Raw genomic sequence first — 21,277 nt, forward strand, 5'->3', positions numbered from 1 at the left:
TGCTGCACTTTGTCAAATGCTTTTTCAGCATCTATTGAGAGTACCATATGGTTCTTCTTCTTTCCTTTATTAATGCGTATCACATTGATTGACTTGCGGTTGTTGAACCAAACTTGCAGCCCAGGAAAAAATCCCACTTGATTGTGGTGAATAATCCTTTTAATGTACTGTTGGATCCTATTGGCTAGTATTTTGATGAGAATTTTTGCTTCCATGTTCATCAGGGATATTGGTCTTTAATTCTCCTTTTTGATGGGGTCTTTGTCTTGTTTTGGGATCAAGGTGATGCTGGCCTCATAAAATGAGTTTGGAAGTTTTCCTTCCATTTCTATTTTTTGGAACAGTTTCGGGAGAATAGGTATTACTTCTTTAAATGTTTGGTAGAAATGCCCTGGGAAGCCATCTGGCCCTCGGCTCTTGCTTGTTGGGAGATTTTTGATTACTGCTTCAATTTCCTTGCTGGTTATGGTACGTTCAGGTTTTCTATTTCTTCCTGGTTCAGTTTTGGTGAATTGAACCCAAAACTGGTTTAAACATCTCTAGGAATGCATCCATTCCTTCCAGATTATCTAATTCGTTGGCATGTATTTGTTCTTAATATGTTTTTATAATTGTTTGTGTTTCTTTGGTGTTGGTTGTGATCTCTCCTCTTTTGTTCATGATTTTATTAATTTGGGTCCTTTCTCTTTTCTTTTTGATAAGTTTGACTAGGGCTCTATCATTCTTTCAAAGAACCAGTTCCTACTTTTGTTGGTCTGTTCTACTGTTCTGTTGGTTTCTATTTCATTGATTTCTGCTCTGATCTTTATTATTTCTCTTCTCCTGCTGGGCTTTTACTTTATTTGCTGTTATTTATCCAGTTCCTTTAGGTATAGGGTTATGTTGTATATTTGAGACCTTTGTTGTTTCCTGAGAAAGGCTTGTATTGCTATATACTTTCCTCGTAGGACTGCCTTTGCAGCATCCCAGAGATTTTGAACAGTTGTGTTTTCATTTTTATTTGTTTCCATGAGTTTTAAAATTCTTCTTTAATTTCCTGGTTGACCCACCCATTTGTTCCTTAGTAAGATGCTCTTTAGCCTCCATGTATTTGAGTTCTTTCCAACTTTCCTCTTGTGATTGAGTTCCAGTTTCAAAGTATTGTGGTCTGAAAATATGCAGAGAATGATCCCAATATTTTGGTACCAGTTGAGACCTGATCTGTGACCCAGGGTGTGATCTATTCTGGAGAATGTTCCATGTGCACTAGAGAAGAATGTGTATTCTGTTGCTTTGAGATGGAATGTTCTGAATATATCTGTGAAGTCCATCTGGTCCAGTGTGTCATTTAAAGCCCTTACTTCCCTGTTGATCTTTTGCATAGACGATCTGTCCATTTCAGTGAAGGGAGTGTTAAAGTCCCCTACTATTCTTGTATTATTGTCAATGTGTTTCTTTGATCTTATTAATTGGTTTATATAATTGGCCTCTCCCATTTTTAGGGGCAAAAATATTTAAAACTGTTAGATCTTCCTGTTGGACAAACCCTTTAAGAATGATATGGTATCCTTCCTCATCTCTTATTATAGTCTTTGGTTTAAAATCTAATTTGTCTGATACAAGGATTGCCACCCCAGCTTGGTTTCTTTTTTTTTTTTTTTTAATATTTTATTTATTTGACAGAGAGAAATCACAACTAGGCAGAGAGGCAGGCAGAGAGAGAGGAGGAAGCAGGCTCCCCGCGGAGCAGAGAGCCTGATGTGGGGCTCGATCCCAGGACCCTGGGATCATGACCTGAGCTGAAGGCAGAGGCTTTAACCCACTGAGCCACCCAGGCGCCCCCCCCCCCCCCCCCCGCAGCTTTCTTTTGATGTCCACTAACATGGTAAATTGTTTTCCACCTCCTCACTTTCAATCTGAAGGTGTCTTTGGGTCTAATATTAGTCTCTTGCAGACAGCATATCGATGGGTCTTGTTTTTTTATCCATTCTGATACTCTGTGTTTTTTGGCTGGGGCATTTCGACCATTTACATTCAAGGTAACTATAGAAAGATAGAAATTTAGTGCCATTGTATTGTCTGTAAGGTGACTATTACTGTATATTGTCTCTGTTCCTTTCTGTTCTATTACTTTTAGGCTCTTTCTTTGTTTAGAGGACCCCTTTCAGTATTTCTTGTAGGACTGGTTTGGTGGGCACAAATTCTTTTAGTTTTTGTTTGTCCTGGAAGCTTTTTTTTTCTTCTTAGCTTAGCTGGATATAGTATTCTTGGATGCATATTTTCCTCATGTAGTGCCCTGAATATATCATGCAGTTCTTTCTGGCCTGCCAAGTCTCTGTGGATAGGTCTACTGCCACTCTAATATTTCTACTGTTGTAGGTTATAGGCCTCTTATCCCGACCTGCTTTCAGGATTTCTTCTTTGTCTCTGAGACTTGTAAGTTTTACTATTAGATGATGGGGTGTAGACCTGTTTTTATTGATTTTTTTTTGAAGGGTTTTCTCTGTGCCTCCTAGATTTTGACACCTGCTTCCTTCCCCAAATTAGGGAAGTTTTCTTTCTTTCTTTCTAGATTTTATTTATTTATTTGACAGACAGAGATCACAAGTAGGCAGAGAGGCAGGCAGAGAGAAAGAGAGGGAAGCAGACTCCCCACTGAGCAGAGAGCCCGATATGGGGTTCACTCAATCCCAGGACCCTGAGATCATGACCTGAGCCGAAGGCAGAGGCTTTAACCCATGAGCCACCCAGGAGCCCCTAGGGAAGTTTTCTGATATAATTTTCTCCACTATACTTTCTGCCCCCCTCTCTCTTTCTTCCTCTTCTGGGATCCCTATTATTCTAATATTATTTCACTTTATGGTATCACTTATCTTTCAGATTCTCTCCTCATGATCCAGTAGTTGTTTATCTGTCTTTTTCTCAGCTTCTTTTTTCTCCATCATTTGGTCTTCTATATCACTAATTCTCCTTCTGCCTCATTTATCCTAGCAGTAAGCACCTCCATTTTTTTTATTGCACCTCATTAGTAGACTTTTGGATTTCAATTTGGTTAGATTTTATTTCTCCAGAAAGGGAATCTCTAGTATCTTCTATGCTTTTTTCAGGCCCAGCTAGTATCTTTATAATTGTCATTCTGAACTCTAGTTCTGACATCTAATGTCTATGTTGATTAGGTCCCTGGTCGTTGGTACTCCCTCTTGTTCTCTTTTTTTGAGGTGAGTTTTTCCATTTTGTCATTTTGTCCAGAAAAGAATAGATGAGTGAGAGAACAAAATGTTAAAAAGGTAACAACGACCCCAGAAAAATATACACTAAAGAAATCAGAAGATACCCAAAACCGGGGAAAGGAAAGGAAAAGGGGGGAAAAAAAAAGAGCATATGATCAGGCTGGCGAACAGAGCCACATACTAGATTTTGGGGTGTATTTTGGTCTTTTAGAAGAAACTGCCTCCCAAAATTTTAAAGAAAGAAAAACAGATATATACAAAAATAAGAGTAAATACAATGAAGGAAATATGGGTGTAAAAATGAAACTTAAAAAAGATTTTTAAAAAGGAATTGATAGGATAAGAAGTTGGTTGAAAAAAGAAGGAAGGAAAAAAATAAGGGAGAGAATGTGATTGGGTGGGTGACTAGAACAAAGCCCTACACCAGATTTAGGATATATTTAATCTGTTAGAAGAAACTGCATCCCAAAATTTTGAATTAAGAGAAACTTAACATATACAAAAAATAAAGTTAAATACAATAAAAAGATAGAATATGATTGTAAAATGAAAATTAAAAATTTTTTTACAAAGGAATTGATAGGAAGTTGATTGAAAAAGGAAAGAAGAAAAATAAAGAAATAGAAAAAGAAATAAATTTAAAAAATTAGCTTTGAAAGACTAAAGAATCTTGGGGAAAAAAGCCATGAATTCTATGTGCTGTATTGCCCTAGCACTGGAGTTTTGCAGTTCTCATCGATGGGTAAACTTGGTCTTGGCTGGATGTTCTTGCTGATCTTCTAGGAGAGGGGCCTGTTGCAGTAATTTTCAAATATCTTTGCCTGAGACAGAATTGTACTCCCCTTGCCAGGGGCCAGGCTAAGTGATCTGCTCGCGTTTGCTCTTGGTAGCTTTTGTTCCCTGAAAGCTTTTCGTATAGTTTGGAGGATGGGAATGAATCTGGTGGCCTCCCAATCTCCAGCTTGGAGGAACCAAGAGCTCAGAAACCCTCCTCCTCAGTGCACCCTCAGAGAAAAGCAATCAATCACTCTTATCTCTCTGGTCTCTGGCCGTGCTCTGTGCTCACCCAGCCTGTGACTGAGCATTTCTCTTCAGATCACAGTTTATGGCAACCCTGAGCTGAGAGCTCACTCTTCAGCTCTGTCTTTGCAGCCGGCTTCCTCACTCTGATGCTTGGGACTCTGCCACCCTCAAGCACCTGAGTCAGGCACCACAGACCCAAGGGTCCTGAGACCACACTGTTCCATCAAGGGTTTCACCCCCCCCCCCCCTTAGCCACTGGAGCAGACTTCTAAAAGTTCTAATTTTGTGCTCCCCTGCTCTATCAGTTGCCAGGAGCTGGCTGACAGAGGTTCCCTCCCTTCACAGTCTATCTTCCCAAATATCGCCTTGGATTCTCTTCTCTGCCCATCCTACCTTCCAGAAGGTGGTCGTTTTTCTGTTCATAGAGTTGCTGCTCTTCTTTTCTTCGATCTCTTGAGTTGGTGGGTGTTCAGAATGGTTTGATAACTATCCAGCTGAACTCCTGGGACCCGATGAAATTTGTATCTCCTTCTCTTCTACCATCTTGCTCTAGTCCCTGCCATTGCTTTATTTATGAACACTCCATTCCATAGGTAAGGAAAGAAAGACTCAGAGGTAGTGAGAGATTTTCCCATGGTTCCAGTTCTAGTCAAGAGTGGAACCAGCGTTCTAAGACCTCTTAGATCCCAGAGGTTTGTATTACCATCCGCCCTCACCACCTCCCTGAGAAGCGAGCTGGGTAGATTGTAGGACACAGGCTTGCAGAAGACTACTTTTGTTTTCAGAAAGCTTGGAAAGAATTGCACTTAAAAATAAAAAGACTCGGGCACATACCAAAGGCTTTGAGCATGTAAACACTGCCTTGACCCAGCTGAGCTACTAGTAAAATTCAGAGGTCCCCTCGGGCCACACCTCCTTTCAGAAATTGGCACCGATATTCTCCTGCCTCACGCCTCAGTCAGGCCATAAATTCTTATTGCGCCCCTTTCCAATGAGCCAGGTGTGCTCAGAGGTGTAGGAATACCACAGGAAGCTGAAGAGAGCCCCTGCTCTCAAGAAGCAGTATTTCTCATCGTGTGGACCCCCTCTGCTCTAGACTCTGCCTCATCTCCTTGCATTTTTCACAGTACACACTGCTTGTCTTCACCGTATGAAGACACCGAGGCCCAGAAAGGCTGAAAACTTGTCAAACCTTCCGAAGCAAATAAGAAAATGAGCTGACACTCAAACCCGGCTCTGTTTGACCCCAGAGCCTGTGCCGTGAGCTAAAGATCTTCTGTTATGACACATTCCATCTAAAGAAACCGTACCCTTTACGTTTTTGTAGGGCCCAGCAGGAGAAAAACCAGTAGCTCATAGATTCAGGGGCCAAGTACGTCACATTCTTTCTCACCTATGTTCATCTGAAGCCACTTTAAGGAAAAGACTTCATTGGCAGCGACAGATGGGGAAGCAAAGATTCCAGATCATTAAGGAGTTGATCACATGACAAGGATGCTGATGACTCATATCAATTGGGCACAGACTATGAGAAACGCGCCGTGCTAAGTGCTCGTTGTATATGAAACCATGTATGTGACTCATTCCAAGTTCCATGCCCTCCTTCCTGTCCCAGGATGCCTCTAACATTTTGGCATCTGGGTTAACAGCAGCAAGCCCATGGGGTAGTGTTCCTTCTCCGATGCAAATCTGAAAAGGCTGTGGGTGACCGTTGACCCGGCCCCACAGGGTTTAGATAAGGATTTCCTCTCTTTGCCCTTTGACAACCTCCCTCCTCTTCCGGCCTCAGTGCTATTGTTTTAGCAGCATCTCCCTGTCCAAAGTGCCCAGCAGCCTTCAGGTCGGTGCCCTCGTCAGGGACAGATGGACACAGAGAGGCAGGGCTTCCCAGCTGGACAGGCCACTGGCAGCCAGGGTCCTGGGGAGCCATGGATGGGCCCAGGCCTACAGCCGCAGTCATCCAAACAGCCCCCTGGAGTAGGTTCTTTCAGCTTGGGGGAAAGGTCAGAATTTCAATCTTGTGTTTTCACACATCTTAAACGGATTTCAGAGCCGCTGGCACTGCCCCGCTCCTCTCTCTACACAGCGTGGTTAAGCTGCGGTAGGACTGCTAGAGGCTGCATTCCTCCCGCATTGTGATGTGGTTTTTGGAAGTCATGCATGCAGTTAGCTAAACCAAACTAAGCTGTTTCATTAATGGGAGCAAACTCAAGAGAGAAACTGAATAGAAACAAGGCAAGTTAGCTTTCCACCGCTAATTCAAAAAGCCAGATAATTAAGTAGGCGGAGAAAGGAAGTATCCCTTCTGATTCCAAGAGCTGGCTCTCTCTGTCCATTTCCTTTCTTTATTAGGTGGTGATGGAGGCTGTGGTGTGTACGGGGGGAGGGGGTAGTGGTGGGAAGTCCTAGAGAAAGCTCTATTACCCCAGACCTTCGGAGTAAGCCTTTTCTGTCCGGGTTCTGCTTCCCTGTCCCCTCCACTCAGTTCTACGTGGCCCTCTGTAGAAGCTCCAAATCTCCATCTCTCTGCCAACTCACCCCCCACCTGCCACTTTGGATCCCGCCTCTGAGACCAGGTTCACCAGCAGGAACCCGGTCCCCACCTGCATCTTCCACCTGGGGATGCACACGGAGAGCCCGTTCCTTTCCTCTTCCTTCCCTCCCCCCACCCCCTAGGAGGAAAGAGCCCCTCTCCGTCTGCGAAGCCCATTCCTCTCCTATGGCCAGGATCCCCGGATGAGTCCACTCGCCAGTGACCCTGCCTTCCCTCAGGATGATAAACGTGTCCAACTGTCTCCTATTCCAAGAAAACGTCTTTCCTCAACCCTGCCTCTGGAGCTACCCTCCTCCTCCTTGAGGCTTGCCTTCACCACTCTGCATCTTCACACAGTCTACCCCCTTGTCACTGCTACACATCTCTGCCGCCATCACTGCCAGGTCTGGCTTCTGCTTCCCCCACCCCACGCCCGTCAGGCACCACCGATGCCTACTCCTCAGACCTAGCGGACCTCCCCATCCCTTTCCTCTTTACATCGGAGCCAGATAGCAGGGGGATGGCCAAAGTGACCTCTTGAGGGGGAGTGCTGGCGTTGTGTTCGGATGTTTTTTCAGAGAGCCTAGGGTTTCAGACAAAGACATTTTTCATCTCCCAAACTGCATATTTTTACTTAGATATTTAAAAAAGCAATCTCAGGCTCCGAAAGAAAATGTAACATCGATGCCAAATCAGATGAGAAGTAACACTTGGTATCAACAGGAATATATTTGAATTTAAAAAGGCTAGCTGCATCTGACAGCAATGTGTCTCAGCTACTTCAAGTCTGAGCAGGGGGTGGGGTGGGGAGGAGAAGTCTTCAATAAGTGTTTATTGAGGCAGGGGACAGGTGATAAGTAGGGGGACGGCAGAGTCAGGGAAGGCATCACATCGGAAGTTATATTGAGGCTAGGTCTTAAAGGGCAGGTAATTTCGGGGAATAAAAGGAGTTCACTGAAGGCAGAGGGAACGGCATGTGCAGAGCAGGGTGTTTTGGAAGAGAACTGGCATTTTCACGGAATAATGAGCACAATACCTCAAAGCATCTTAGTGCCTGTGACCGAGTGCTGTCCCCTATCACACCCCTGGCCCTGAAATAGGGAGAGTTACAAGGGAAGAGCATGTCCTATAGTAATGTTTGTTAAACCCAGGGCTAAAGACCCTCCAAACGTGTATGGGGAACCAATTTCTTGTATGCTTTCTCTAAATCAAATGTGAGCTTTGAGACAGAGAAAAGGCGTTCACAGTCAAGGCCATCTTTCCCCAGCGTTACCAGTACCCACAGAGGTAGCTAGTGGTCTCGCAAGCCCCAGACCTCCTGTGCTGCTCATTTTTCCCACGTCGTCCCTCTGGCCTCACCATTCATGAGGTATCAGGAGAAGGGGCCGTGTTGGTCATTTGTTGTTACGCAGTGACCACCACCAAATATTTGCTCAAAAATACTGGTTAAGGGCATAGGTGATGAGACCAGTGTCGTGTGCTTTAAGAATAGAGGGTTTCTGTAACCCGTTTCCAAAGGAAACGTCTATTAAGTTCCTGGGGACATGGCTAGACAAAGGCTAGACCAGATCTAGCCCTTGCAGCAAGACTAGAAGGGAGGTGTGCTACTTCCTGGGTGAGGCATAGAAGTAGATCACCCAAAGCTCTCAACAATAATCCAGGATTCATGTGTTCAGATGGCAGTATCGGATGGAGGTGTACCTCTATGGTTCCAAGGAGTTGCCTTGTTGTAGCCCCTACCATGACTAACCTATCAGCAAATTCCACTTCATTTCCACAAAACAAAGTGGGAATATGGATTAGACATCAACTCAGTAAGAACACTGTTCATTAAATATTTGATGGTGGCCACAAGAGCTGTTTTGTAATGGACAAGTTTTACATTGCTTTCTTTAGAAAAACATAGAAGAAATTTCCCAACTTGTAGTTTTAGAAAAGGTTGAGTATCTCTTGAGCATTTGGTAATAAATTTACTAGAAATGTGATTCTTGATCTTTCATTGTCTTGCCTACCAGGAAGCTCTGAACCAAATACATGGCTTATGCATGGCCTCTTGGGATGCATTTTTGCCAGTTCTCTACTATAATTATGTTGCTACTCAATCCTTTTTCCTTTAGGTTCTGACTTACCTAATTTCCCATTTTGTTTTATACGCTTGTCTTAAAAATTTTCCTCTGTGGAAGAGATAAAGTGGACAAAGAAGGGTGAGGACCACATTTTTAGAATGTGCTCTGGACAAAAGATCAATGAACCTTTCTTCTAACCCTGGTGAAGACAGTATAAATCAGCTGAGTCTAACAGTTGGTGCTGATTTTAATTTACTCTTCCTCTAGTTTTCATGACCTATTAATTTTTCCTTCTTTTTAACAGGGTAGCTCAAAGAATATTTTAACAATAACAATTATCAGTGCAGGATGCACAGTTAAGATAGTTTGTGGCAGTGGTTTCATCTTGCTGTTGGCTTAAAATAATTCCCCATGGATTCAGGGTCTGCAGATGACATGTAATCACTAGTATTTCCTCTTTCTAAACCTTCACACACCATCTTGATTTACATTTTTGATGGAAAACCTTCCTCTAAAAATCCAATTGGTGATACATATCTGATGCAGAAATGTTAATTTTTAAAATCCCAGCTCACACCTCACTTTAATATGACCTTTGTTTTCCATACCTGTATAGGTTCAATGGTTTGAATTAGCTCTCCTGTACATGCAGTGAAAGGCAACGCTATGTTATTATTCCTACATTTCATATCTGTGGTCATATCTGTAAATGATCTACAACAGATGCACATAGACACATGTGAAAAAAATTCTTTATTAATTTCTCACATTTCATTACAAAAATGTATGTTGCAAACAACTTGAATAACCTACTTGTGTGTTTTTGTTGTTTTTAAAACCCTTGGCTTCAAGAACTCAGAATCTCCCTCTCTCCTAGCAAGTATCGGGAAACACTGATTATTGGAGTCAACAGGTTCTCATTTTGCTATTTATCTTCTTCTCTCAAGCTCTGAAAAAAAATGTCCTCTGTATAAATTAAACAAAAAAAAAATGTTGTAAATTCTATGTCATTACAGTCAACAGAATTATAATAATGCATCCAAAATGTGCGGCCACAAAATATCAGGTATATGTTCGAAAACAAAAAAAAATGACATTCTAGCCCTGTTAAAAGGATAATGGTCCCATATTTTTATTAACAGGTTAGCAAAACAAAATCCAATGGATTACAATATTTACATGTTATTTGAAAAATAAAGTAGTGATAAAAGCATGTCACAATTATTTTCTTTTTTTTTTCCTTTTTCTTTCTTTTTTTTTCCTTTTTTTTTTTTTTTGTTTGTTGTTTGTTTTTTTTTTTTTTTCTTTTCTTTTTTTGGTAACCATTACAAACACCCAATCCAGGTATGGAACTGTTTAATACATTTGAAATGAGGCCAATTAAAAACAAGTATGGACACAAAATGTTATCTTTGTCTAGATCACACTTTCCCCATTTTCTGGTTTCCACATGATGGCCCCCATCCCTAAAAAAAAAAAAATTAAATTAAAACAAACACCCTACAAATAAAATTTCTTAACAGCAAGAAAATAAAAGAAGAACATGCTTTTCAAGTAAGCACTTAATCCACAAATGCAATATCTTTCCATGGATTTTATTTGAAGCTGTGTGGGACACTGTCATCTCAGCAATTCCCTGTCCCTTTCTTCCCTCCCCCTCCCACAACCCTTCCAAGTAAAACAAAAACAAAACAAAACATGAAAACCAAAGGACTCACACACGCGCACATGAGCACACACGCATCAAAGCACACACACACACACACAGGCTTCTCTATAACCTAGGCTTCAAGGAAAGTTCTTTTCTACTTTTTTGGAATGAAACCTTTTGTTCACAATCAGAACATATTATAAATGTAGACTTAGATTTAGTCTAAGCTGCTCCCTCCTGAAAAAGCTAATATGGGGAAACAGAGCAGCTGGCAGCTAGATTAAAAAAAAAAAAGTAGTTCTCCAGGCTCCTTGTAGGATATAAGTATTTCTTGTCCACGCTCACCAAAGGGATGAGATTCTAGCACATCCCCTTGTCCTATAAAATAAATGAAAAACCCTCCCCCAAACACAATGCAAACAAAAACAGAACACATATTTCAAAATCACACACAAAAGCCAGCCCATTCTAACAAATTATTTGTGTGAGACGGATAATGTGTTAATTTGACGAGCAACAAAAGGGTGAAGAGGACTTCCTCGTCTGGCCCACAAGCTGCATAGCTGTGCCAAAAAGTTTGGTTCTTTAGTTAAATTAAGGAAAAAAAAAGTTAACCTCTTTGTTATTTCCATGTTTTAAAATAAAAACATTCCTATTCACAAAAAACTAAATCTCCCTTGCCCCCAAATTAAAACAATAACAACACGCACACAAAAAACAATTTATGTGAAAACTGAATTGTGCTGTGTTTGTAACACTCAAATTGATAGAAAATAAACATATGGCAAACAAAACTCCACAGTCACCGTAAAATTAGCTCACATGAATCTACCAAATTCTAAATTATAGTTGAACACTAATAAACAGCTTACCTGGAATAAAGGATGACAATTCACAAACAGTTAGCTAATAATTAAAGTCTGTTTCTTTTTTTTGTTTTGTTTTTTACTAAAATAATTAAAAAAATCACAGTATTTTAAGAAATAAAACCCACGTGGGGATTTTAAGCACAATTTGTGTTCCTTTCTTTAAAACTCTTTTTTTTTCTCCATTCACCGTCTTGCCCAGCAGTTCTCTCTACATTTAACCACGACGACGACAGGTAGTACTGACAAATGCAGAGAATTCCCTTGGTTAAGTTTGAGGTACTAGGAAACAGGTGACTGTTTTATGCAAAGCAGTTTTTTGTTTTCTGTTTTTGATTTTTTTGTGGTTTTTTTATTTGTTTGTTTTTTCCCAAAGCGGCTGCAGTTAGGTCTTGAAAAAGCTTAAGGTATTAAAACTAGAAAAACGCACCAAAAGATGTGCGTCAAAAAGTTGTTCCCCTAAGAGAAGTCTTCTACTGTCATGGAGCTTCTGTTTCCACATCCTGTCCAAGACCGCCACAGAGCACACCGTGCACACGGGAGGTGCTTCCATATTCCACAACAAATGACACTTCCATGATGAAGATCCGGAAGAAAAGGTGTAGTGATGGAAAAGGAGCCACATATTCCAACCATTTAAATAACTTTAATTTACATACTCATTCACACAGGTACCAGTGCTTTGAAAATAGATTGTTCAGTCCTAAAAAGCAGCTTTGTTCTGTCTTCTTTTCTGTCCACCCCCCTTGTCAGCCCAAGCTGGCCCTCCCACTTTCTCATCACGGTTCAAGTACGGTTTGATTAAGAATTTCACCAAACGCTTATTCATTTTTGGCCTCTGCATTCTCCAGGAGAGATTTGTCAGCAGCTACTACACAAATGGCTACTGTTTCGCTCTTTAGGGAAAAGTCTATCCCGATCGCCTCATCATCTTCCTTTTCCTCTATAGAGGGCATCTTAATACTGTCCTCCACACTCTCTTTCAGGTGGATTTCTTCTCTGCTCACCTGCTTGGTGTCATTCAATGCCCTGGAAAAACATTGATGGGAGAGACAGGTGAGTATACATTTTTCCCTAATTAAACCAAAAAAGTGTCTATTTCCCTGCTCTTAAAAAGACCTTGGGGTTTCCTTTGCATAAATGCCTCGAATGTAGCACTAAACTACCAGTGATTTATCTTTGCTACATGTTATGCTTAGGTCATGTCTTTCTGGGCTCTTATTAAAGATGTGAATCTACAAAAGTATCCATTATTATACTATGTTTTAATTACACCATGTGTAATGTGGACATACTAACATAATTATTTTATGTTCCCTCATCTACTGGGAATGGTCACAGGTCACAAGTGGTAGTACCAAGAACCGTTTTTTGCTCAAGCTTGTCAGTGGAACTCACAAGCTTAGAGACTGGCCATATTTAATAAGACTAAATAAAAAGAGGAACTCAGGTAAAGATTTAGTGGACAGGCTCAGAAACAAATCATAGAAACAAAGAGCAAAAACCTGAAGATGGAACCCATGTCTTGGGGAGTTTAGTTACCTTCTCTGAAGTTTAGATGCTTGGGGTTTCTGGGGCATTTTCTACTTAAGTACTAACTCCTAGGTTCTCTTTTTGTCTCGTGGGCTAAGAGTGCCTTGTCTAGAGGATGATTTTATGTTCAGGGATCTTGTAAGTGTTTTATGGGTATGCTCCCACCTACCTGGGAGGCAGGCAGAAGCTGGCTCTGTCCCCGAGGCAGAGCACTGAAGGCACCAAGAGGTGCGAGGGCATGTTCAAGGCCACTCAGGGAATGAGTCATCACAGAGGCAGGAACAGAAGCCAGATCTTTTGACCCCGGTCCACGCTCTATCAGAGAATGTCACGCTAATGAAAGCTGAAGGGACACTGGCTGAAGAACAGCACTAAACTTCCACACGAGGACTTGGGTGGGATTTGTCATTCATAAAGATGATTTTTCCTCATTTGACTTGTGTCTGGGTGACCATTTAAGAAAATCAACAAAAAAGAACAAAACCTAGTTCCTGACAGCTGCCTCTCCTCCCATGCCCAGAAGTCTGACACAGATAGAAGGGTCTATGGATTGTCAGGGGAACAACCACCACCACAACAAAAAACCAACCCCCCCCCCGCCCCCAAAACCCCACAAACAACAACCACCACAACAAAACAAAAAGAACCTGCTCTCCCCTGCCACTTCTCACTTCTCTGGGCAAGTGATGGCTTGGGATGGCTCAACTTACATGCCGTGTCTCAGCACATGCCTTTCCCACTCAGAGCCCTGCGAAAACGCTCGTCCGCAAAATTCACACGGAAAACGTTTCTCGGTGTTAATAGCAGCCCCACGGTCAGAAAATCTCATCAGATCTGTGAGGAGAAAGCAGAATTGTTACCTGTGTGCTGTGGGAGGGGGCAGAAGAGGTAAGTCCACATTTATTAGGAAACCTCCTTCCCTACCTGCACTTGTAAAACCATCCGTGAAGGCCATTTCCAGATTCCTTACTCTTTCTCCTCCCAGCTTCTCACGTAGGGGGGAGTTTCTTGGCTAGTTCTCAAGAACCACCCCTGGTTCCCAGGCCCTCAGCCTCCCCATGCCTCCTCACGGCCCCAGCTGCTCCCATCACAAATAATCTGGGGTTTTCTGGCCCGAAGAACTCCCAATAGTGTCTCAGCAGGTTTGTCTGCTTCATCTCTTCCTTCGGGGACGCTCTGTCAGTGACTCCCAGGTTAGCGACTATTTCCTATCCCGCACAGGTTTATGTTTGCTCACTAAAAAGAACACAGACACCCTGGATCGGCTTCCACGTAGCAGACCTCAGGGTTTCGGCTGGTTCCAAGTAAGGCCGGGGGGCTCACAGCTTGTGCTCACCTGTCACGGATGTCCTAATCCACACCTCACAGGGTGGCTACAGACCCTGAATGAGAGCTGCGAGCGACAAACCGAGCGTGAACGGGAATCCTGGACCACAGGGAGGCTGGTGTGTGAAAACATGTCCTGAGCTGGTGAGGGACCCTGGCCGGCTGCTGGCATCTACCCCTCAGTCAGTGGTACTCGTGAATGTGGGGGTACAGACATTTCTGGACAGGCCTGCTGTCAACATCAAATACTGACTGTCGTTTTGTTTTCTCTGTGGTGCTGGGCACATGCTAGGGGGGTGTCTCCTGGTTGAAATACTCCATCTAATAAGATCCTCAGGATGATAACAGGATAGGTGTCTCTGTGCTGCCTTAATCTTTAGCACAAAAAGCTATGTGAATGGGGCCAGTTTTAACAAAAGATGAAACATTTTCTCACAAATTAAGAAGATCACCACACAAGCCATTAAAAATAATTGCACAGACTATCTTCCTTGATTCTTTTCATTGGAAATGAGACAGCACCATCTGCTCTGCGCATTAATTCCTTAGCAGGGATTATCTTGGGCAAGAAATCAACAGAATGCCTTCCTGACTCCTCCCAACTGCATAATGAGAGGGGGTGGGGAGGATTCTGCTTGGGTTAATTTTGATTTCTTCATGCCTCGCTTCTTCTCTTTTAAATTCCCTCTGAGCTGCCTAGGCGGGACCTGCGGTGTGGCCGTGGTCAGTCTCCGGTTCCCGTGTTGGAGAGGGTGCGGGGAGTGGGGGAGCTACAAGGACGTGAGCCCCCCAAACCGAGTGTGCCTGATGAAAGTCTACACTGCCAATGAGGGGCATGCTCCTGGCACATTTGCTCCTTTACCCTTAGGAAACATGAAACCAGTCATCTATTCTTTCCAATGGCTCATGCTGTTTCATCCTCAAAGGAGGAGGCCAGTCGTTACCTGTCACACATCAAATAGCTCTCCATCACTCCCGAGAGCTGTGCTAAAGCCACCTCCCGCTCTACTCCTAGAAGACAGACCGTCTGGCAAAAACACCCCGAGGCTACTGTGTGCCATTTCTTCTTGCTGGCAAGGATATACCTAGATGGTGGAAAATTGATTCAAAGGAGATGAGACAAAGGAGGCTGTTCTTTCAAGAATCATGAGGGGGGATGGGGGGTAGGCTTGGAAAGCCCATTAGCATCAGTAGAAGTTACTCATGTAAATGCCCTACCCTCAGAAAGGAATACATGCTCCCACCAAGACTTTTTCCCTATGTGGTTAGCGCTCCCGAATGTGGAGATGGCACTTTCCGGTGAGAAGCAATCAGACACCATGAAATTCTCTCTGGTCAAAAACTGAACTGGTCTGATGCCCCAGTACCCATGCGAAGGGCGCAGCCAAGCTAGGCAAGCAAGGGAATTTGCCTGGTGCCCCCCACCCCTAACGGCCATCTATTTTTCTAATTTACGATGCTTTCACTTTGGAGGAATCACAGAGGAGGGGAGGACTAAAAGGGGTTCTTGCCTCTGCCGTGCTTATAACCTCTAAAATCATATGTGCTCAGCTTCAGAGATTAAAAAAAGTCATAGCATCCAACGAGGAATAATTTATTTCCTGGAGAGGAACAGCAGGGCACAGAGCATCATGAAGCAAAAGGAGCCTCTGTACCCTCTGTCAAAAGCATCCTCTTCCAGAGAACTCTGGTAACAGTGCACAGACGTTAAAGAATTCATCACTAAGAACATATTTGTAAAATGTTAAAAAAAAAAAAAAGAGAAAAATAGGAACCATGCTTCCTTAGATCATAGCCATTTTCCTTGCAAGAAATGGATCATTATGGCCTCTCCTAATAAAAGTTGTGACTTGACAAGGGCAGCCAACCTGGAATGGGAGGCTGTGTTCTCCATCAGTTCATTTTTCAGGCTGACCATGGGCATAGGGGCTTTGAAGAGCTGGCAGTCCCTGCTGTTGTCTTCACGGCGGTGTGGGGGGAGGGAGAGGATTTGAGGGGCCCAACTGGCCCCTCACATTGCAAACCTGTGGTCTCCTGCTATGGTGTCATGGTAGGAATGGAGTGGGAGTGGGGCAGGTCAGGAAAAAGGACAGGGAGAATCTTTGAGGGAAATGGCCACCAACCAGGCTTTCTTAGGCCTGCAGATGGAGCAAGGAGGAAAAACAAAGCTACTCTGTACAAGAGTACCTCAGAGTGAGACCCCAAGGGGATTCACGGTTAGGTTCCCTGCAATGAAGAACATTCCACTGCCCAAGGGGTTGGGGATGAGGGTTGTGGATGTAGTGCAAAGATCTTGCCTTTGGAGCCAAAAGACCCAAATTCAGCCTCCAAGGTATGATGTTTTTTTCTTTTCCTTTGAGTGCTTAAATGTTCTGGGCTTTTATTTCCCCATTTGTAAAATGCTAATAATACCATGTACATTGCAGGGTTATCATTTATATGGTGGTTACTTCCAGGAACTGGGCTGGTGTCTTGTACATGATCTCATCCAAGCCTTCTACAACTCTAAGAGGCAGGTGTTGCTACTGTTTTAGATGATGAATGCACCCGGGATAAAACACTATCCAAAGTCACGGAGTTAGTTTAGTAGCATAACTGGGAGCCAGATCCCGGCGGCCAACTGTAGAACCATTTACATTACAGAAGATGAAAGAAAAAAGGTTCTATAAAACCCACCAACACTGGATCTGGCACGTAAGGAAGCTTGATGTTGGTAACTAACATCATTCCTCTTGTATCTATGCTTATTTTTCTCGTTTGTTATCCACCTTTTGATGAGTCCGCAATAACCAACCTAACAGATCCCAAACCCATATTCTGATATGCACTGTCCCAGGATTTCCACAATGTGCCATGGTGAACAATACAGAACACCAACTCTAGACCATATAAATGTATGTCTACAGCTAAATATACTTCTGAAAAACTTTATTTTGAAAGTAATTATAGACTCAGAGGAAACTGGAAAGCTAGTACAAAAATCCCACAAAACCTTTCCCTGTAAACACGTGGTTGAATGAAAACTGTTGGCCTCTTTCTCCTCTTCACAGGGCAAAAAGAGCAGCAAGGGGTTAAGGAATCAGGCAGAGGGACTTCTAGAAAAGCCCAGGGCTCAAGTCTTTTGTAGGCTCCCTTGCCCCCCAGCTTCAATTTTACCCCCAGCAGCAGTAATATTACCGAAGTGCCCAATGGAAACTTCTTTCACATTCCCCCACAGCTTTACAGTGTCCTGTCTCACTGTGTGTCCTTACTGTGAAGATTCCCTAGACACCGGTTTTCCTTATTAAAAACAAATCATCCTCATGTATCTTTTAACATATAGCTATAGTTAGAAAATGTCTGTTTTCCTTGGAGTTCCTATAGCTGGTAATAGTTTATGAAGATGGCCCCTGACACGTTTCTTAAGTCAGTCTGTTCTGCTACTTAACTAAGAAGGATCATTCCTTCTGCTTCTCCTCCAACAACCTTCTGCCTCCCTTCTGTCTCACCATGGACGTGCTAGATGCCATCTGGGCCTCCAAGGGCAGGGCTGAGACTAACCTCTGTCATCAGCCTTGCTGCTCATTTCTTCTTCCTTGTCCTCGTCCTCACTGCTGGAGCTCTCCATCTTTTCCTTCATCTGTTCCAGCTGATCCAAGTTAACCCGTCCAACCAGCTCAAAATTACGGCTCACCTGAAAAAGGTCCAAATGAATAATAGAATCATGAGCCACAGACCAAACAGGGCTCTCCCTGGGGGAGAGCTCTTTCCATCATCACTTTCCCTTGACTGTGTTTTTGGAACCAGGACCAAACACCACCGGTGCCTAAGAGGCTCTTTTCTTCCCTTGGGCTGTTCCAGGGGTGGATCTGTTCTTTCCCCTCTAGTTCCAACATTTTTAAAGGAACATTGGACCTTCCTTACCATATGCGGCAAAAAACACGAGCTCCAGTTGGCAAGAAATCAAAGTATCACAAAGCATGGGGTACAGAGTAGGTGTCCAATAATGCTTTTTGAGTTGAATTCAAAGGTGTAACTTTTGTAAACCACCAAATTTCAAATACCTCTGGAGGCGAAGAGGCTCTGTGAGTATCCTGAAAACTACCATGAGAGTCACAATCTTCTCCATGATCTTATCAGCCTGGAGGCTGTGGGGCTGTGGTGCCCCAGCTTAGGCCAGATGACAACTATTAGACTCCCAACTCCATATATGGAAGACAACACTGTTACTGTGAGTATTACTGTTTTTGAAGCTGACCATAACCTATTAAGGCTGCGATTACCTGGAAAAAAAAAAAATCTAGAGTAACCCCTAAAAGCCCTCTAAGTGTTAACTATGGCTGATTTTTATTTATGTACAATGTGGTTAGAATAATGTGGGAATCCACACTTTCTTCCAAATAATGCCCAAGGGAAATCCACACTAGGAAAACTTTATAATGAGGCTATGTTTAGGGGTCTCACATTGGCAGTAGCACAAAATTCACCTTCTTGACTAATATATTTTCAGAACCTCTCCAGTTGTGTGTATAGAATTATTAGGAATGACAGGTTAGCATGGACTCAAGCCTACACAATGTCTCAAGCCAACAGTCAACGGTGATGGGCTTATTCCTCTGTGGAAGGTGCTGTGCTCCCCCTGTTGGGGGTCAGGAAAGGGACCCACAAAGATGAAAGAGACCCAGTCCTGGCCTCCAGAGGCTTCCAGTTCAGTTGAAGTGGGAAAGCAGGCATTATTAATCAGACTCCAAGGTAGATTTCCATAGCTGCTACAATACAGATAGAACATATTGAGGGCACAGGAGAGGAAAGGGAGAATTTACAAGATAATCCCAAAATACCCTCTGGGACCAGACTGGAACAAGGATTTGCTGAGCACCACCAATTCCATATGCCTGGCAGATGGGAACATCCTCATCAACTGTGACAAATGGGAGTGAAAGAGACTCAGAGTACCAGGGCCAATAAGACAGTCCTGAGAAAAGACTTAATATTGCCCCAACAACATCCTGTAGAAGGTAGGCAGCATTTAAGAGGAGGAAGAAAACTCAGGATAAAAGCTCTTTTAAAATGAGAGAAACAATGGACTGATCTAACTGTAATAATGCAGTCCATGAAATCAGTTAACATTTGACTCTAAGAATAAGTCAACAAGAGGGTGGAGAGATGTTTTTGCAGACCTCAATGCTAAGCGCTCAGGGAAGGCAACATCTTATTTTGGTGATTTGCAAAATTAATTACAATTAAAAATTTACAGATGAAGGTGCCAACAAGGAGGAAGAGTTGAGTTCAGAATCTTTATTTCCCTTTCCTCCCTCCTCAGAGTTCACAGGAACAGTCTTCAAAGAGCTTTTGCTTACAGCACCTTCCTATCTGGATTTTTCTATTATGCTTCACTCCTACAGACCCATACTGACTTTTCTTTGTTTTTATGACATAAAAGCAAAAAGAGTACAAGGAGCATGGATGGGCTTTGAAGTTCGACAGATCTGAGTTCAAGTTCAGAGTCTGCCATTATTAACCACACGATTGTGGGTAAGTTGCTCAACATCCATCCTCTGTGTCCCCATTCGTAAAAGGGTAGGTCAGCACACTACCTGAAACACAATAGTTCCCCAAAATGCAGTTTCCTTCTCCTTTCTGGGAATGTGGCCTTTTCCAATTTTGGCTTTTGGAAACGCTTATAACAAGCATCGTAAATGCATATTTATGAAGTTATGTTTAGCCACAAACTCTACATTTTAACCAAATAGCATTTATGACAAATATTTGAATAAAAGTTTTCTGGGTTGCCAGTTTTTCAGGAAAACGAGGCAAGGTTCCAATTTACCTAACTTTGAAATATGTGTGAAGTAACACATCCTTAAGTGACCAATACATAGAAGGAAGCCTTTTCTGACCTCCTCCCTCCACTTTCCATCTCTAGCTGGGGCATCAGCAGGTGTGTGGAAGAGGTGTGAGTGGCAGCCCCTGCCAGGAAATGAAAATAACCAAACCAAGAAAGGTCAAGAAGATCCTCAAACACCTTCTTTAACCCGTACATATTCATTTGTTCACTTATTTGCTCCTTCCTTCCTTCCACAAGGATACCTCTACCCCCTCCCCGCCCAGGCCCTACGCGAGGTATAGAAGCCCCTGCTTCTCAAGGAGCTCATGGTGACAGAAGGAGATCTGTCACAAAACCAAATGTTATTTTTTTCTTTCCCCCCTTCTGGGTTTTTCATTTTCCCATTACCGTCATTCCTTCATTGGGAAACATCTTGGGTTCTGCACAATTTTAAAAGAATATATGATATTTCCGCGATATGACATTCATCCAGGGCTAACCCAGGATTTATCTGTCCTGGAGATTTCTAAAGGTTTTGTTAGGTAATTAAAAGATTTAGTACACTAAAAACTAAAACTCTTGCCACTTAATTAGAAGATTTTAAAAGAAAAACTGTTTATAGTGTTGGGCTCTTATTAAACTTTAAAATCCCCAATCAGCCATCCGGTATTAATCTTAATACAAAAAGGAAGACTCCTTGCTGCATTCATTCATTCACTCATTCACCTATTTTAAAAGATTTATTTGGGGCACCTGGGTGGCTCAGTGGGTTAAAGCCTCTGCCTTCAGCTCGGGTCATGATCTCAGGGTCTTGGGATCAAGCCCTGCATGGGGCTCTCTGCTCAGCGGGGAGCCTGCTTCCCTTCTCTCTCTGTCTGCCTCTCGGTCTGCTTGTGATCTGTCAAATAAATAAATAAAATCTTAAAAAAAATTTATTTATTTGAGAGAGAGCAAGTGAGTGCAGGGGTGGAGAGAGAGGGAAAGAGAAAGTTGAGCAGACTCCTCACTGAGCCCCCACGTGGGGCTTGGTCCCACAACCCTGAGATCATGACCTGAGCTGAAACCAAGGGTCAGACACTTAACCGATTAAGCTGCCTGCATTAAAATTTTTTTTTGGAACTATTATTTGGAATTTTAATTATTTCTCAAAGATAGTAGGACTTTATCATATTCATTTAAAAAAGTGATATTAAGAATTGTGATATAGTCAATACAGAATGTGCACTAGTTTGGGGCATACTATTAGAGACTGGTCTCTATAGTA

General features: G+C 42.7%; 1 protein-coding gene across 9 annotated transcripts in view; it reads right to left on the reverse strand.

Moving 5' to 3' along the window:
* Positions 1 to 9,565: 9,565 nt before the first annotated feature.
* Positions 9,566 to 21,277, reverse strand: part of ZNF462 (zinc finger protein 462) — a 138,024-nt gene continuing 126,312 nt past the window's right edge. For 7 of the 9 annotated variants that reach the window (XM_046022557.1, XM_046022559.1, XM_046022560.1 and 4 more), the window contains 3 exons: positions 17,748 to 17,880; positions 13,592 to 13,715; positions 9,566 to 12,377 (listed from right to left, as the gene is read on the reverse strand). In XM_046022557.1, coding sequence (XP_045878513.1) covers positions 12,170 to 12,377; positions 13,592 to 13,715; positions 17,748 to 17,880 — 465 coding nt within the window. In that variant the 3' untranslated portion in view covers positions 9,566 to 12,169. Of the gene's footprint in view, positions 12,378 to 13,050; positions 13,197 to 13,591; positions 13,716 to 17,747; positions 17,881 to 21,277 lie in introns of all 9 variants that reach the window. The other 2 variants (XR_006820764.1, XR_006820765.1) reach the window with 2 other exon arrangements.

This window comes from Meles meles, chromosome 11, assembly GCF_922984935.1.
Source record: "Meles meles chromosome 11, mMelMel3.1 paternal haplotype, whole genome shotgun sequence".
Classification (NCBI taxonomy): domain Eukaryota; kingdom Metazoa; phylum Chordata; class Mammalia; order Carnivora; family Mustelidae; genus Meles; species Meles meles.